A 19594-nucleotide genomic window follows, 5' to 3' on the forward strand; every position below is an offset into this window, starting at 1 on the left:
TAAGATGGGCCTCAGGCCTTTCTATTAATTTCCATCAAAATAAAATAAGGTAAAAGGTTAAGAACAACCTAAAACAGAACAAAAATAAAAAGGTAATTGTGAACATGGGAATTGTGAACACGGCTGACTTTACATCCCAGAAATGTAAAAAGTTAAAATTGAACATTAGCTATCTCTCCTCCTCCTTCTCATTTCTCTTCTATCTCTCCCTCTTACCTTTCCTCTCTCCCTCCCTCCCTCCCTCCCTTCCTTCCTCTCCCCTCCTCTATATATACCTTGACCATCTCTACTCTTTTTTGTTTTTGTTTTTTGGCTCTTCCCTCATCCCCAGCAGTTTGGCCATCATTGTTAGTGAATTCGGCTCATGCTCTCAGGATCCCCTTTTCTACCTCAAGTAGCTAATCAAACTATTTTCTCAAACAAAGACAGTTCCCTTCCTCAGAGAAGTCCTGGAGCCAGCTGTTAAAGTTACCCCTGCTATATTATGTTTAGCCAAGTTACTGAAAAGAGTGAAGGTAATATTTCAAGTTGTTTTTTCACCCTGATTCAAAAAGAATGAACATCAATCATTAAACATCATCAAATACCAATACATTACCCTTCTATATGATCTCTAAATTGACACAGATCTAAAACCTCCATTAAATCTGTTGAAAATTATTTTTAAATTCTGCAGTCTCATTAGAACTTTTCACTACACATACGAACTCTGAACTTTATTTTTTAAGCCATCAACTGTTGCACTCAGCAAATGATTTAAACTATGATTTCAAAGAGGGCACTTTGAAAACTAAAGACTTTCTATACTAGTCACTTTCTATAAGGGACATAGGAAAGAAGGCTTAGTTTTGCCTTTGTTCAAAAGATTTTCCACACAATTAATATGTGTTGATATAAATTGCCTAATTGAAGAATGTCAGTTTATGGTTTGCGGAAGAAAATGAAAATAAATTCTGGTTCGAAATCACTTCTTAGGAAACAGGCTGCTACTGCCACCTGGGGGAGGTTCTTTCTGCTTCATTCAAGAAAGCCAAATGTGCTTGTCAGAGGAATAAATCCCTTTTGTGTTTTCTTTGTCATATCCACACAGGAAGAAGACTTTTAAACTTTCTGCCCATGAAGTCATAAAGCATTCCAGATGTCTCCAAAATTCCTTCACACAGAAATACATACTTCACAGACTTTTTGAGAGGTACAGGAGAAGACGAACCAGAATATAATGATATGAAGGTTTCTACAACTTATAAACTAAGAAAGTATGTTGGAAAATATGGGTTATATACTAAAAAGTGGAAAAATCAAATTTAATCTTTTAATAACAAAATAAAACCCCAATTTTTAAGCAAAATTTATTTGGCCTTAAGTTATAGTTAAGTACTCCTTTTCTGAAATATGTTATCATTAATTGATATGGAAACTGTATGTGTTGATATAATCATGCTAGTGATCACATCAAATAATAAATTTCAATTGCATGGAAATAGCCAAGAGAGTTTTCTTAGAGAACTTTTGAATTTATGAACTAAATACTGTTATGAAGTCAATATCTCTCGCATGTATATTACATATCTATTTGTTGAAACTTTTTCTTAAGTAGTAATATGTCAATTACAATGGAAAAAATTGTGACCACTGCTTTTCAATGTCTACTTTCTATTTAACACTTGCCAATCTTGCATTTCTTTAGGCTGTAAGATAAATTGTTACCTATTAGCAATTCTCTTAAACAAAGAAGTTAATCCTGGAAATAGAAGTTTCAGGAAGTACCTATTGCAGTTACACATCTGTCAGGTGACATAAAAAACTCAGTGCTGATTAGAGGAAGACAACTAATCATTTATAGAAAGGATTCTGGTAATAGATTAACTAAATAAAATGCATACAGTATCAGTCTCAGAGTGGTACAGTGACACTGTCAGAAGGTTGAAGTTCATAACTGTACCAGCTTGAGGGAAGTCTGTGGAGAAAACATTTTTAAGATTGGAAAAGGTAAGTGACATAGAGCGAATCGGTTGTGATTCCATAATTAATTCTTGAAAAAAAAATCACACATCTAATTCAGGAGTAAAAAGAAATCTGAGTGTCTATGGTGCAGCTGACACAGCTGAATGAGCTGGTGAGTTGGGGTCACCTTCAGGGACCCCTAAGGTGAGTGTCTTTTGTATGAGGGTGTGAGGTTCCTTCAACATGTTCATATTAGGGTCTGGAGTGAGTAGGGTGAGGGGCATCAGAGGACAAGAAAGGCCAGCGGTACATAAAACTTTATAGTTGAAGTACAAGTTATAAGCAAAAATAATAAATATGCAATATTAAATGTCTTTATTTCTGAATCAGCAGATTGAGTACATTTGGCAATTGGCCAGTAGCTCTGCCTTATCAATCTAATGAAAATGATGGATGACCTTAAAATGCTATAAGGGGCCTATGTTCTGCACAAAAAATAACTACATTTTAGGGGTGCTGTAAATGAAATAGATTCTCCCCAGGTTCTCCTCCCTCCTAACTGAACTGCACAATGTGTTGGCCTTTCCTTTCTTCACTGAAGAGCCAATACTTAACTATGATGAACCATGGAGATGTTTAATTATTTCATAACAGATATTACAAGTAGTTCTCATTTTCATCAGAATGTTGCCTAGTTGTTAAAAAATTAGTAAACAGGAACAGAAGTCTTCCTTTAGTATTATTCATGTTTCATAGGACCGAAGCATTCAGGAAGTCCGGAAAGATAATTTTTTGCAGATGCCACTTGTATATTCAAGGGGTGGGGAGGTAGGGAGTGGGGAGGTGCGGAACGTTGTTTAAAATGCAAGAAGGGCTATTTCTTCCACTGTACTGTTCCTTCTTCTCCTCCAAGAGTGAATAATTTTCAAATATTGCTGCTACCTTTGTTCCTGAACTGAGAGACCTCAGGACCCCATTCCTAAACCAACTCACCTGTCACATTGATAAGTTAACATATTCCTCCTAAACATGGTTTACACCATCTTCATGTAATTTTTTTTCTAATTTTCCTGCAATTATTGTTTCCTCCTCCCTTCCTTATCTGTATTTGATTTCTCTCTCCTCTCCCACTGCAAACTACTAGTATTATTTCCATTTTCCCTTTGTCACTGAGGGGTCCCCACTTCAGTGGAGAGCTCTTCCATGCTTCAGACACTAAGAATAAGGGGAAAGAAAATCAAAGTCAATACTTGGGAGTGCTCTAGGCCAGGTAAGAAGCCTTACATTGGGGGAGTGTAGAAGCCTGACTGCTTATGCTGAGCCTTTGTTTACCCACAGCCATGATGGACTCCAATAAGATGACCATCAACGTGGTCCTCTTTGGCATGACTCAAAGTGGAAAAAGTTCTGCTGGGAACATTCTTCTGGGAAGCACTGACTTCCACAGTAGCTTTGCTCCATGTTCTGTGACCACAGATTGCAGTCTGGGCCGCAGCTGTCACTTCCACAGCTTCATGCGTCGAGGCGGGCAAGAGGTAACCCTGCAGGTCCAGGTGCTGGACACTCCAGGTTATCCGCACAGCAGGCTGAGCAAGAAGCATGTGAAGCAGGAGGTCAGGGAGGCCCTGGCACATCACTTCGGGCAAGAGGGTCTGCACCTTGCACTGCTGGTCCAGAGGGTGGATGTGCCTCTATGTGAACAGGAAGAATCTTCCCCAGTGCAGATGATCCAGGTAATAAAAAAGAGGCAATTACACTGATGACATTATTCCCATTTGAAGGACATTATCTTAATAGGAAAGAACTATGAAAAACTGGTTAAAAGAGTAGTTTTAAAGCAAGTAGTTTAAAACAAGTGCTGGTCACATAGAAATAATTGGTAAAAATTACTTGATTTTCCCACCAAGAGTCATTTTTACAATTTCCTTTAGAGGAATTCAGTCATTTTGTAACTGGGTCATAGAAAACAAAACAAAACAGAACAAAAAATGAGATACTGAACTTCAGAGGTTAACTAAGTCTCAAACCCGTAAGAACTGTGAACCTGATTGATTGTCAGTGTGGTCTCAGACTATCTGCATCAGAATCAACTGAGCTGTTTGTTAAAAATGCAGATTCATCCAAGCCCTACTGAAACAGAATGTCAGGAGTAGAGCTTGCCTATCTGTATTTGCATAAACTTCCCATATAATTCTCTAAAACAGTGAAGTTTTAGAATCACTGAACTAAAATACTTACTTGCATCCATTCAACATCAAGGGACAACCTCTTACAGTTCACCATAAATGGGGCGTTACTGTCTAATTCAGTCACTGAACACTGTATTGAGCACCAGCACAGAGCTTAATGATTGGTGAGTAATGTATGAGCCCTGGTCTCAGAAAGCTCACAGTCGGGGCTTCCCTGGTGGCGCAGTGGTTGAGAGTCTGCCTGCTAATGCAGGGGACACGGGTTCGAGCCCTGGTCTGGTAAGATACCACATGCCGCAGAGCGGCTGGGCCTGTGAGCCACAGTTACTGAGCCTGCGCGTCTAGAGCCCGTGCTCCGCAACGGGAGAGGCCGCGGTGGTGAGAGACCCGCGCACCGCGACGAAGAGTGGCCCCCGCTTGCCACGACTGGAGAGTGCCCTCGCACAGAGGCAAGGACCCAACACAGCCATAAATAAAAAATAAAAAAAAAAAAAGCTCACAGTCTAGAAGAGACAAATAGATAAACAAGTATAAGACAATGCATTAAGTGCCGAAGTAGGGCAATGTATAACTCCTCAGTGAAGGAGGCATCACTGAGACCTACACCACGGTAAATATTCAGGGGAGATTTATACTTTATTAACAGGAAAGAAATCAGGAATTTCAGAAGCTTTGCTTGTTTCATCATCTGTAGGGTGAGTAACTGCTCCATGCTAGCCATGAGAAGATCACAGGGACCTCAGGGTGAACAAAAATAACATATGCCACTTTTGACTAGTGGTTCATCCCTGTTTGTTCATTTATTCAATTTCTTGATTCTCCAGTCTGGGGCCACTGAAATTTAACTGCTGGACTTGACTAGTATTATTCAGTAGCCTCATTAAGTCACTGAGCTCAGAGAACACATCTCTCCTAGAAGCTTCACAAGTAAACTACATGAAGAATAGAGAGTAGACATTTTTAATTCAAAATGAATTTGTATAAATGCTATTCTTCTTTTGGTCCCATCTCTGATTATGCCCATGTAGAATCTGTTACACTTAGAAAAACAGTATACTTTGCTTTAAAGAAAGATATTTCCTTTAACTAGTAAAGGCATAAGATTGTTCTAAATGACAGACACACGTTTTGTTTTTCAGTAACTGTGCATGTTTCTAAAAAAAAAAAAAAAAGCCATATGTGTAATCACAAGAAACTAGCGGAAAAAATTAGGGTGACAAGAGTATAAAAATAATCCTCATCATCTAACTCCTGAAAAATCAAGGACATTCTGTACAAAAGCAAAGAAGAAGAAAAGAAGATGATTGCAATTAAGAAACAATGTGGAATCAAAGAAAGCCCATAAACCACCCCCCAACCAATTAAAGCCTGCATTTCAAACAATATTTCTGGTAGAAATCAAGTGGGGCAGGGGGTAGGGGGGACCTGCAGCCATACAGTCAGTGTAACTTTTAAACAGTTTTAAAAATTCATTTAAAGTTGCTATTAAATAGACATTTAGCTTAAGCTATAGATGGACGTAACCCACTAAATTCAGTAAATGCATAAATAGTTCTCAAAAACTAACCTGACCCTCTCCATATGTCTCCAGATTTTTCTTTCTGCTGGTCCAGACAGGATATTTTAAGAGACATACATTTTGAAAATAGATTTTTCCAGTTTTAGGATATAGAACAATATTGTAATTCCCTAATTGTTTTTTATGCAAGTGAATTTGATTCATACATGTCTCTGATCCTTTTAAATGGTATTTGGCATATAGCCTTCTCCTCTTATGGCTACCTTCCTGACGTCAGTGGCCAATTCAGGAGCTGAAGGCACAGAGGAGATGGGCTAGGGAAAAACTCAGATCCAGAATGTTTTTTTCGAGAATAAATAACTTCTGTCTCCCGGGAGAACTCAGCAGCCAAGATTTAGTAATCCTCAGAGGGGCCTCGACCCCTAAGAGGCACTGCAGTCCTATTCTGGGCTTACCACCTTGATCTTTGGTTGAAGATTGCCTAAGCACAGGCTGGCTATTTATGACCTTCTTCCTGAAGGTGCCTCAGATACTAGTGGCAACCGTCTGGATATGCTCACAGATTGGGAGCAGCTGCAGAATGTCTGAATATTCAACAGGACCAACAGCTGTTAGGAAGGAGCAAGGAGTTGCTAAGGTCCTCTGGTTTCAGACACACCCTGGATTTCTCCTTCTTCCTGGCTCATGCAAAATGGGGAATAGAACATCTGCCTTCCCCTTTTCCTTTCCCCCTTTCTGGGAGCACTGATGCCTTCCATGGAAGTAGTCTGCAAGGCCAGTGCCAGAGAAGTGACCTCTTCTTTCCTGTACCTCTCTGTTGTCTCTTTAAATATCTCTCAATTTGTGCTCTAATATTTTACAGAGGGGTTATAAGCTGCCAACTGTGACAACTGAAACAGTCCCTCAAATGATCCCTTTTTCTTTATGTTAGGCCTTCACTAATTTACAGTAAAATGGTAGAGATGTCAGTGAGTCATCTCCCCAAAATTGGGAAATAAAGGGAATGATTCATCTGAATGTTATCTATCATTTTAATTTTTTAAAAAATCCCCCAATAATAGAGCAGAGCATACATAATAAAGTCACCTTAGGGAAAGTGCTAGCATACAGCCAAACTGCACCAGGAATTGAATCCAGGAATTGACTAAATTCTTTCCATGATCATGGTATCATGTACATATTATCACTGTATATATTCAGGCTTCAAGCATGTATTTTAATTTCGAATGAACAACTCAACTGCTGATGTTACAGATGGGTGTACACAGGAAAGGTTCAGAAAGGCCAATGTAAGGCCTGAACAGACTAAACAAAGATCATGGGCGTAGGTGTTCTATAGAATTCAGTTGAAAAATAAGCCTGTTACAGTTCTAGGTATATGACTATAAATGTTACTAAGACTTTCTTGGTTTCAGTTCCTCACTTATAAAATGGGGATAATTTACCTAATTGAAGAGTTCTGAGGGCTATATTTAATAAATGTAATGTGCTTGGCATTGTGCCTGAATTACAGCAGGTTCATAGTAGGTTTGCAGAAAATTGCCATTACTATTATTGTTTTTATTGCCATCAGCACTACCTAGATTGTGATGAGTACTTATTCAAATGAACTACTAGATATAAGCAACATATTATAGATGTTAAGAGCATGGGTGGAGTAAGTTATATCTGTGTTCAAGTTCCTACTTAGCTACTCGCTTTGTAACCCTGGGCAGGTAACTTCTCCAAACTTCAATCTTTTCATTGGTAAATTGGGAAAGATAATAGTTTATTGGGGAAGATAATAGTTTACTGGGTTACTTTTGGAATTAATGTCATATTAAGATAATAGTAAATTAACTCAGACACTGGCACATGGCAAGTGCATAATAAATGCTACCTATGATCACTGTGACTTTATTGTTAGTATTTGTTTTACCCTAAAATTGGGACATATTATATGTAGCCTTCTTTGGGATTATTTTGATAGGCTTCAGAAGAAAGTAAGAGTGAAATAAAACTTACACAGCCCTGATTTACAGGAACTTCCTTATTAATTTAGAAAAAAATCTGGGAAAAAAGTTCACTGGCTTAGTAATGTTAAACTAAGAAGCCCCGGGCTTCCCTGGTGGCGCAGTGGTTGAGAATCTGCCTGCCAATGCAGGGGACACGGGTTCGAGCCCTGGTCTGGGAAGATCCCACATGCCGCGGAGCAACTAGGCCCGTGAGCCACAACTACTGAGCCTGCGCGTCTGGAGCCTGTGCTCCGCAACAAGAGAGGCCGCGATAGTGAGAGGCCCGCGCACCGCGATGAAGAGTGGCCCCCGCTTGCCGCAACTAGAGAAAGCCCTCGCACAGAAACGAAGACCCAACACAGCCAAAAATAAATAAATAAAAAATATGGCCTCGAGGAGCCCTCCCAGGAGTGCCAACCCACAAACATTTAAAAAAAAAAAAAAAAGCCCCAATTTAGTGTGAAGGACAGGGGTCCCCTGCCAGTCAAGGAACCTCTGTTACAGGCCCAAGTCTGCCAATAATCAGCTATGTGGCTTTGGCCAAGCCATTTAACATCACAAGGCCTTAATACCCTCATCTGTAAAATAAGGCCATTTTGACAGATGATCTCTAAGGTTGACTGTTCTCTAAATCTGATCTAAGGAGGCGTATCATTCAGCTTTGGCTCTCTAAGAAGGAGAATGTGGTGCTCCGAGTGGGAGGAGAGTAAGGGAAAAGCATAAAATAGAAAGAATGGACCTTACTGTCCTCCTGATCCATGATAATGTTTTTCTCAGTTGATGTAATAGTTGGCTTTTTTTAAAGTTTCCCCCTAAAATGTCCAGATGCTATGATTTCATCAACCACAAACAAGTGGGGCAGGGCTGGTGAGGTCCTGGGAAAATGAACGTAATTCCTGGAAAACAAAGTTTATATCCTAACTAGTTGTCCCAAAAGGACTAGATGGACTCATACCCATTAGCACTTTGAAACCAAACAACTCATGACTGATTGTAAAATTTCCATCTAGCTTAGTACTATATTTAAATTATTAACACCAGATAACTTACATTAACTTATCTTTTTCTTGGATTTTTTATGTGAGGTATCAATCAAATGTGATTATTCTTTCTCTGGATCCATAAAGAATGTTTGGCCACTAACATGATAACTATACACCAAGTGATACTACTTTCAAATATTCAACTATTTGCTGGCCAAAAATCAATCTAAAGAATATAAGCTAAATCAACCATTCTCTTCTATTTTTGGCAGTAATTCAAAAGTGCAATTTCTCTCACAGTTTAGGACATGAGCATCCTTTCATAAATAATTATCAACAGGTAAAAAATCTGCAGTGGCTGAACACATGGACTTGTAAGTGGTGTCAAGCTTACAAATCTATTATCCTTAGGCGCTTTAACTCATTTTTCCCGAATGATATTATGGTTTAAAGTATAGAAGATGTCTGGTGGAGACAAACAGGCAACATGTTAATGTTACAATACAGAAAGTCAGGAACTAAAAACACACTGTGAATGTCATACCCTTTAATGCAATAAGTACTAACCTAGCAAGAGAATTCTATGTTATAATATATAACTCAGGAGAGAACCACTTGAGCCAAACAGTTTATTTAGCATGAATTTTTATTATGGTGATGTTGTAAAAATATTTAATAATAAATATAGCCCCTGCATCAACCAATATCCAGGGAATAGGTCTGGGGGTAACACTCAAGGGGTTAAGGACCGTGGCTATTTATTAACTTGTATTAAACATTTCAATATCCTGACAATCAACATGAATGCATCAATAATGTGCTGAGTGAATACCAGGTCTGGCTCTAAATTTGAGAAACTTCTAGAGACAAGACTGATGATCAATAGTTGTATAGAAATAAAATCCCAATACTATACAATTCCCAATAATGCTCAATCACTTTCTTTACTTGGTATGTCTTTACTGCCTGAGAACTCCTTTGTTAATTCCTATGCTCGAGGCATCATCACATGCCAGAAACTTTTTCTGACCCCTCCCTTTACCCCCCTTTCCACCTCTCCCATCCAAAACTAGGCTAAATGTTTGCCTCTATAGTGCCAATATATTTTCTATCATAACACTTGCGATTACAACAAACTGGAAGTATTTTTTTCCTGTCTGTCCCTCTTCCTTAGACCTAACTTTAGTTAGTAAACAAGAATCTCCACTAGATATAAGCAGGAAATGTACCTGTCTTGTACCACTCCTTGTCCCCAAAACAAAGTAGACCCTCAATAAGTATTTGCAGAAGGAATAAATCCCCTAGAGTGCTTTTTAAAATTCACATTCCCAAGCTCCACCCCTAAAGATTTTGATGCATTTTTAGCAAGCATCCCAGGTGATTCTGATGTAAATGGCCCAGAAATCTCTATTCCCAGAACCTAAATCTGATATATTTAGCACTTCATTAATTTTTCAACCATTTGGATTAATTTGCTGGGGCTGTGATAAAAAGTATAATTAACTGGCTGGCTTAAGAAACAGAAATTTATTGTCTCTCAGTTCTGGACGCTGGAAGTCTGAAACAGGTGTTGGCAGTGTTAGTTCCTTCTGAGGGCTGTGAGTGAAGGATCTGTCCAAGGATTCTCTCCTTGGCTTATGGATGGCTGTCTTTATGCTCACCTGGTGTTCTCTCTGTATTCATGTCTTTGTCCAAATTTGTTTTATAAGGACATATTGGATTAGAGTCCCACCCTAATGATCTTAATTAATTGCATCTGCAATAACCCTATGTCCAAATAAAGACACTTCTGAGGTACTGGAGGTTACGACTTCAACATATCAATTTGGAGAAAGGGGTTACAATTCAACCTACAACATGGTTTATTTATTTTGCAATTCTCTGACTTCTCTCTCACAAGAGACGTGTTAGAGTATATAGAATATACGACAAACTCTGAAGAGGTCTGGTAATTTTGCTATGTCACTATTAGCTAAAATGTGATGTTGACATTGCACATATACTTTGATTTATAAAAGAGCTATGTTCTTTAAAGGTTGGGTTAAAGTTTTGCTAATTTGCGTTTTAAAGGCACATAAGCATATGCCAATTAAACTACTTCTTTGAAAAATTCTTTTGTAAAGTTCAGAATCTTTCTGTTTAAATAATTATTCCCTAATGAACTGATCTGGAAATGTCTTAGGATTTTCTTGAAGCAGGGCATTTCAGGAGAACTAGAAATATACAATTACTCTATGGTATAAACAGACACATTTCAAACAGATATGAGGAAAAATTTTGGACCTATACCTTGAAAGAGTCCCTCTGAATACAAAATAGAAAGTGCAGATTACAGGCGAATTTGTGATAATGAACTAGAGTAGAAAAGTTTTACAGGAAAGTACAATTTTGTGTCCCAACAATTAAATTTCAAAATTGAGGACTCAAAATAAATAAATAAAACCCTAAACCTTCTATTTGAGATGATGGTGAGGGTCTAAATTCCAAATTAATACAACATATTTATTAAGAGTTTACAATGTATTAGAGGCTTTGATTGATACAGAAAGACATAGACTTTACCTTCAAAGAGGTCATGGCCAACTTATAGAAATAAATGTGAAAATGAATAGCTCTGATAAAAGTCAGACTGTGTTAGGAGTTATAATTGGTAACCACAGTCTTGAGATGTTTCTAATTTAAATATATTGTCCCACAGTTCCTGTATTTTCATATTAGATTTACACGTCCTGATTCTTCCTTCCTCCCTCCTTCCCTTCCTTTCTTCCTGCCTTCCTTTTTCTTTCTTTCCCACTCTTTCCGTCTTCTCCCTTTCATCTTTTTTCAGTTGTTCAATATTATAAATATGAATCTTATATTCATTCAAAACAGTTTCCCAAACTGCCATCCAATTTTTTCAAGATTTTTATAAACTAGAGTTTGTGCTAATGCCTCTGTTTGTACTCAACCTCTTTATACATCAGTTTCTCCATATCATAATGGTATCTCCCACAAATCACCATGTTGAGCTTCAAAAGTATGTAAAGCGCTTAGCATAATATCCGGCACTAAATGTTAGTTGTTCTCCCGTCTTTTTTTCTTTTAATTATTATACGTTGGATATTTCTTCGTATGTTTATTCCTTAGCATTTAATACTTCTCTTGCTATTATAAACTGGTAGCAGCTTTGGAAATATTTTTGTTATGGGAGTGTTTGAAATGGAAGGAATTTTACTGTCACACTGTCATGATTTCATATAACTTTGGAAATATTCAAAAAAGTTAAATGGTTATTTCTATATGCCTTTCATATTGCGTGAACAATCTGCCATGTGCTATTACTTCTGCTTTATATCAGCTCATTTTCACTAATCAGACAAGAATTTATTACATAACCAACTTCTACATATTACTAAACAAAGGAATACCAGTCTGCAGTGTTTTTCACCCACATTAGAGGAAGTCACCCGATAAATTGGATTTGATTCCAGGTATGTGAAGAGGATGCGAGTCACAGTAATATTTTGTAGTTGTTCCCAATTACCAAATGTATTTTGATCTTAGCATTTCCATTACATGTCATCTGATTAATTGATAGATTGTAACCAGATTATGTAATTATAAATCCTTAGAAAATGCTTTCAGCGATGATAATGCAACATTCCTACAGAAAGATATGACAATTCCCTTGGGCAAGGTGCTCTGACAAAGGAATTCAGTGGTTCTAAAAGATTCAGGTTGACAGGCAAGTATAAATGACTGCTGAATGTAATTAAATCATATGCAGCACTGATAATATGCAGTTTTGAGGTTGTATATACATAAATTATAACAACAAAATAAAATGGAGAACTAAAGCCTTTTCTTAAAGAAAGCCCACCCATCTCTGTCCATTTGCTTACATTACTTGACCCCATCGTCATTTCCATTATATATTTCAGCTTTTAGAAACATAATGAGGTACAGATCTACTGACTGTGTTAAACCATAGTAACTCCTCAGCTCTTCTTTGAGAAATATAGTCCAAGGCTAATAGCCATTTAACTTCTCTCTTTCAGGAACTTCTGGGACATGCTTGGAAGAATTACACTGCCATTCTTTTCACCCATGCAGAAAAAATCGAAGAGGCTGGGTTCAATGAAGATGAATACTTACATGAGGCCTCTGATACACTGCTAACCCTACTAAATTCTATTCAGCGCAGATATATTTTCCAGTATAAAAAAGGAAGCTCGCTTAATGAACAAAGACTAAAAATCTTAGAAAGGATCATAGAATTTATAAAAGAAAATTGTTACCAAGTTCTTACCTTTAAATGAGATTTAGGTGAAAGGAAAAGGGCTTTGGGTTTTAGAGCCAGCAACCTGGTTTCAAAAGTGCCTTTGTTAGCATGAATGTGGACCATGAGAATTTCCATGTGCTGCCAGCGAGAGTGTACATTGGTATAACCACTTTGGAAAACTGTTTGGCAATTAAAAATAAGATTTCTAAGGCAAATCCTATGACACAATAATTACACTCTGAAGTATATATCCAACAGAAATGTATACATTTGTGCACTAAAAGACACGTATGTACAAGAATGTTCATAGCAGTACTATTCATAATAGCTAAAAACTGGAAATTATTCAAATGCCTACTAAGAGTAAAACGGATAAGCAAATTGTGGTATATTTAAACAATGAAATATTATACAGTAATGAGAATGAGCAAACTACAACTGCATGTAACAAGATTGATGAATTACCCAAACATAATGTTGAAAGAAAAAAGCCAGACATAAAAGAATACATACTCTATGATTTCATTTGTATAAATTTCAAAAACAGTCAAAACTAATGTAATTTTAACTATTTTGACGTGAGAAGTGTTGGAAGTCAAGTTACCCTTGGTGGAGTTGGGGGGATAGTGAGTGAAAGCACACACTGGGGCGGCTTCTCAGATTCCAGTAATGTTCTATTTCTTGATCTGGAAGTTGGTTTCACAGAGTGTGTTCCCATTGGGAAAATTCGACAGTAGACACTTCTGACTTACAAACTGTTTACTATAGATGTTATACTTAAATAAAAGTTAAAAATGAATAAATTATTATCCATATTTTCAAAACTTGTTCCACGGCTTACTTGATTCTAAAAAATTAAACTTGTGAAGGCCTGTTCCTCATGTGAGATAACTACTTCATATTTACTGTAATGATGAAACAACTTAGCACATATTAGACGCTCAGTAAATGTTAACTTCCTCTTCCACTTTCATATAACCCCTGGTTCCTATTAAGGCTTGGAAATATAGGTAAAAGCTCAGAGCCGAACCCTGCAGCAGAAATAACTGTTAACAATTGTAATAACCAAATATGAATAAAGCTTTGACTGAAAAAGAGGCTTCCAGTCTACCTTGGAAGGTCGGTCAATTTGGATTAGTAGAGAGATCCAGGATAAACTCAAAGGCAGCAGTGAGGATCGAAGGAAAATAATTCTAGTCAATCGTAACAGCCAAGTCCATCAACAAGTCAGTATCAGATCACCCTCAGGTTTAACATCTGCACATGAGCATTATCATTTATAAGATTCTTTCCTAAGGTAGTCCCCAATTTACAAACAGCTTATTTTCATAAAGTTAATTTGTAAATTGCTTTTTTAGTGTGCATTATACTTTATTTTCCATTAAAAACAGGATTACAGCTCACAGTTGTTCTCCCAGACTAATCCTCAAAAGTGTACTTAATGTTTAATATTACCTGAACTTCTAGCACAAATTTATAAAGTATTTCTAAGGGAAAGCATAATACAAATTCCACCCTGAAACAACATCTCTATTTCTCTGTATGGTCCCCGTCTATCATTGTGCGTCCAGGATTGTAAAGTGGGAGCCTCAACAATTGGGCTGAGTTTTGGAAGTTAAGTAAAAACTGACCCTTCCCCAGGGGTTAGTGGCTTGGTGACAGAAAGGTGAAGTTGAGAAGTTGAAACTGCAGTGACTAGTGAATAGTGGAAAATTCATGTTCTGAGCTCTTCATTCATGTGATGTCAGCTAACTCTTTACAGAACACAAATACTGGTTAGCTAAAGGAAAGATATGTTGCGCAGAATCATTAAGGAGTCAAGATCTCTGAGGCTGGCCTAGTGTTAATGATTAACAGAGCAAAGGTGCTTCTAGTTTCAAAGAGGAAGACTTCTGTGATGTTTTTCCCTGAATTATTTATTTTTAAATTTGTATATATATATTTTACATAAATCTCTGAATGTGATATTACATATTTGACTTTTCTTTAGTCATCTTATATTTTGCTTTTTTCAGTAACAATTTATGTAACTATTCCTCTATTGATATGCATTCCAGTTTTCTGCCAACTATTCTTGTACATATTTTTTAATATAATATTGTTTTTTTTTCTGTAAGTTATATTCCCAAGAGTGGGATTTCTCGGTTGAAGTATATATACATTTTAATTTTAATATATCTTACTCAATTTCTTTTCATATGTGTTGCAACAAACTTAATTTTCAACAATGTTTGAGAACCCTTTTCCTATATTCTTGTCATCAGTGTTATCATCTTACACACCTGTTGCTAACACCAGTTTGCTAAATGTAAAACTGTACCTTACTTACTGTTTACCTTAATTTGAATTTCCCAGACTACTCCCTAACTGGAGCTTTTTTATAAGCATGTTGGTCATTTAGATTTACTCTTCTATGAACTGCCTCTTCACATTATTTATCTTTTTTTGTCATTTACTATTGGATCGCTTCACACACAGTTTCTTTGCTTGACAAAAACTTTAGTCAGGCTCCTGAACCTTCTCCTAGGCCCATGTGTGCTTAATTTAGTTTTGGCAGGAACCCAGCTAAGTCAGTTTACCAGAACCCTTTACCTTCAATATCTGATCAGGTTCCTTGTCTAACCACCCTGGCCTCTCTCCAGCAAAGATCCTGTTAGGCGGGTTTACCCAGACTCCCTCTGACCCTTCCTTGTAGTTCCCTCTTGGTAATTTTCCATCCAATGATCCCCACCCTGCTCCTTGGCTATAAATTCTCACTTGCCCATGCTGTATTCAGAGTTGAGCCCAATCTTTCTCCCTCACAGTAAATTCCCATTTGAGTGGTCCCTCTACCTATCTTGATGGTCCTGAATAAAGTCTGCCTTATCATCTTTAACAAGTGTCACTGAGTATTTTTTCTTTAACACTTCCTGCTTGCTAAATCTGAAGAGCTCTACATACATTACAAATATTAGTCCTCTGCCTTTCAGATTGCAATTTTTTTTCAATTCTGTTATTTGTCCTTCAGTTTTGGTTATGGTAACTTTTGCCAAAATAAATGTGAATTTTCTTACAGTTATATATTTTTATGTACAATGTACAAAATTGGGATTTAGTTTCATTTCCTTTTAGATGGGTAACCAATTATATCTGCTCTACTTATTAAATAATTAATAACTTTCCTACTGAGATAGGTAGATAGGTATATAAATATATATCTTCTTTATTTCTGGATCTATTCTGGATTCTTAATTCTTTTCCATTATCTATCTGATTTATATCACTATTAATACCATAATGATTTAATTTGGATGGTTTTATATCCTTCCTTGATATGTAGGACGGCAAGCTTCCCTTAGTCTTCTTTTCTCAACATATTTTCTGGCTACTCCCAGTCATTCATTTATATACATTATTTCAGATCTAATTTTGTCTAATTTCAAAAGAAAATTCTTTTGACTTTATGACAAAGGACATTTTGTAATATTAAAATCCTCCCATGCAAGCATACAGGATGTTTCTCCATCTTATGTTTATTATTTTTTATATTACTGTATTTCTTACATTTTTCTTTTCCTTAGTTTTGCCAATTTGATAAAGTTGCTATTCAGTTTTTCTTCTTGATAATTTGGACATTCTACTCTAATTAATACCCATTAAGAATTATTTCTTTGTCCCCGAATTCAGAATGAAGCACATACTTCTCTACCATTGTTTGATAACAAAGTAGAACTATTTCCCTAACCAAGAACTCTTTCCCCACTGCATTATCCCCTCAACTATTTAAATAAGACCTTTAGAACACTTTCATTTCCTCCCTATCCTTTTCTCCTTACCCCATCTTCCCTATGGAAGAAGTCTTTGGAATGTTTTCCCTTTCTCCTTATTACTAGATTTTGCTAAGAGAGTTAATTATTTCCCCTTACAGATCAACCCTTATGTTTCAAAAGTCCCTTCTTATCATTTACATTGAGCATTCCTGGTAGTTTATCATTATCTCTTTTACTTAATACACAAATATTAGAAAGTCCATTCCTCACCATTGTTTTCTTTTCTCTTATCTTCCCCCATCTTTCTAGTTAGTGCATTTTCCTAATACACTCTGCATTCTAGTGTAGTACCCCAGAGGCATTAATTCCAGACGTGGTTTTCCATGAACCACTATGCAATAGCAATTCTAGCTCCTCATAATAATCAGCATAGTGGATGTAGGGAAATAATTTGTTAGTTGGTAATGGGGTAGTTAAACCGTAAGAATAGCAAGGCACTGAAGCGAACATCTACCTGAAGCTGGTTGTTCGGCTTTTTCTGGATGACATCACATGTATATCAAATTGAATAAACTCACCATTACTAGAGATAATTACAACTTGCAACAAAACAACCATGTGATCAGAATTAGCTGTAGGTAAAATAAATGATGTCCAGAAAGTTCATCTTTGGCATCCTGCCACCTTTCCTATTAGACTCTATCATTTGCACTCTTTCCTCACATCCCTCCAGGTGCCCTTCTGTATGCTATTCTCACCTGGAAGACAAAAATCTCTACTAAACTTTGTATTTGAAAACGCTTTGAACATTTTAGATGATTGGAAGATAGTATACATGATACTTTTGTGCAGCTGGGGTTGGAGCCTCATTAGTACATACTATCTTGGGAAATTAGTAATTCATCTCTAATACTAACTAGTTCTGACCCTTACTAGGTTGGTTCATCTAGATAACATTACCTCAATCAGCAATTTCAGGCTTTCTTTTTGTAGTTATGTTTATCTACACTCTGCCTTTTTAAATAAGAATTTGCTTAGGTTTTCTCTTCTATTGATTTTCAAGCATATCACAATTCTTTTACAAAAGGCTATTTTTAAGTGGCATTGCTATTTCCCATATTCTCACTCAAACTTTATTTAAAAAATGTTTCTTTTCACAAGCATCAGAAGTTTTTATTGCCAATTCATATGCTTTAAGAGAAAATGATATCCTTTCACATGAATACTGAAAGTTACGGAAAAAGTTATTTCTACCAAAATCATTCTCTTTTGCTAAACTTATTAAAAGTGACTTTCAATTTGCATTTTTCATTAATCTTTTTCAAAGAGAAATCAAATTGTGGTGTTGATTTTGGATGACTCCTGCACTGTTTTATCCAAATTCCCCAGGTGTGAAAAGCTGAGTGGGGTTTTAAATTAACAAGTATCAGCCAAATATCTTAGGGCTGAAAAGTTAAGTGGATGCATATATTGAGAGCATTTCTCTACTGGGATGTATGATATTCTAACGAGGCCATTTACAAAAACAAATGTAAAACTTTGTCAGAGCAGCCTTGATGTGAAGGCTCATCACGTGAATGCCACTGAAGAAATGAGCAGACATTAATAACTGCTATTTGAACAATTCTATATGCATTATGTAGCAATAGGATAGTCAAGAAGAGTAGTTAGCCTTTTCATTTAAAAGGATTATTCTTTTTTCTTGCAATTATCGAGCCCCAGGTTTGTTTCTGCTGCTGTTGCTAAGGACAATAGCCTGCCAGATAGGAAATGATGTTGATGAAGACATAAAATAACACTTACACGCATATTTTACTCAAAAAGCCAGAGAACTGGGAATAGGGTATGTTAGGAAGGGGGTGGGAGTAACGAAGGGGAAGGGAAAAAACCAAACAAGGGAATACATAAGGGTGAAAAAATATAATGTACAATAATTAATTCATTCTCTGAAATTCCAGATGGCTCACTTTCAAACTAACAATTATTTCATTGTTCTGGGTCCTTTCTCTAATTTTTTTTACAGTTATACTCCTATGAATTATCTCTGCCAAAACTCATCCAAAGTTAGAACCGTAGCTATAAGAAGTACGATAAGCAACAATGTATACATAAATTACTAATTCTTTTCCATTCCAAAAAGTTGGTATCTGAAGAAGATCCAGTTTTGTATAGAGGCATATTAGCCATTAGCAACTATCTTTGTTTTCATTATTATTGTAAAACTTTGGGTTATCACCCAAAAAGCACTGCAAATGTGTACAACTATAGAGGTGTTCCTGGTTTAAACACATACTTTTTCTATCTATCTATCTATCTATCTAGAACTTAGTGACATCCTTCATAAGTAGACTTCTGGGATAGACTGTCATTACAGGATCAGTGCCCTCGACAAGAGTGTACTCAAAGAATCAAGGCACATACACGGTTCTTTAGAAGCCAACAGCTGCCAGCAGCGGCAGTCTAGTTTTGCCAAGTGATTCTTCCTAAGAATTTCCTCAGCAAAAAGAAAAAACTTGATAAATTCTCTTTGTAACCACTCCATAGGAGTGTTTAGTGACCTCTTCTCTCCCTTTAAAATCGCTTAAGTACTCCACTAAAGGAGCTGCCTTAATCTCCTTACATGAACTACTGAAGTTTAGGGTTTTTTTTAACTTATTATTATCTTTCCCTACAGTTTAGACAAAAGAGAAGTTAAACTTCTCATTCAAATATAAGAAACCACATGACTATTTGAGAAAGAAAGCATATTATAATGGAGAAAAGCAGAATATTAGTAAAATCTAGGTTTTGGCTAGTTATACCTTAGCACCAGCATTTATGTAAATTTTCTGTTGATTCTTTGGGGTAAAATAGCTGGCTTACCTCTAGGGAGTTAAATTGACAAGATGTGTTGAAACTACTTAGCTAGCTATAAAGCATTAAATATCTTACTAATAATTCTACAATAAAATCCAT

The 19594-nt window shown here is 36.5% G+C and overlaps 1 protein-coding gene across 1 annotated transcript; it reads left to right on the forward strand.

The window, feature by feature from the left end:
• The first annotated feature begins 3284 nt into the window (after window positions 1-3284).
• GIMD1 (GIMAP family P-loop NTPase domain containing 1) lies at window positions 3285-12927 on the forward strand. Its single transcript, XM_061191184.1, has 2 exons — window positions 3285-3677; window positions 12667-12927. Exons 1-2 carry the CDS (start codon window positions 3285-3287, stop codon window positions 12925-12927), a joined length of 654 nt encoding a protein of 217 aa, XP_061047167.1.
• The last annotated feature ends 6667 nt before the right edge of the window (window positions 12928-19594 follow it).

This window comes from Eubalaena glacialis, chromosome 5, assembly GCF_028564815.1.
Source record: "Eubalaena glacialis isolate mEubGla1 chromosome 5, mEubGla1.1.hap2.+ XY, whole genome shotgun sequence".
Lineage (NCBI taxonomy): Eukaryota > Metazoa > Chordata > Mammalia > Artiodactyla > Balaenidae > Eubalaena > Eubalaena glacialis.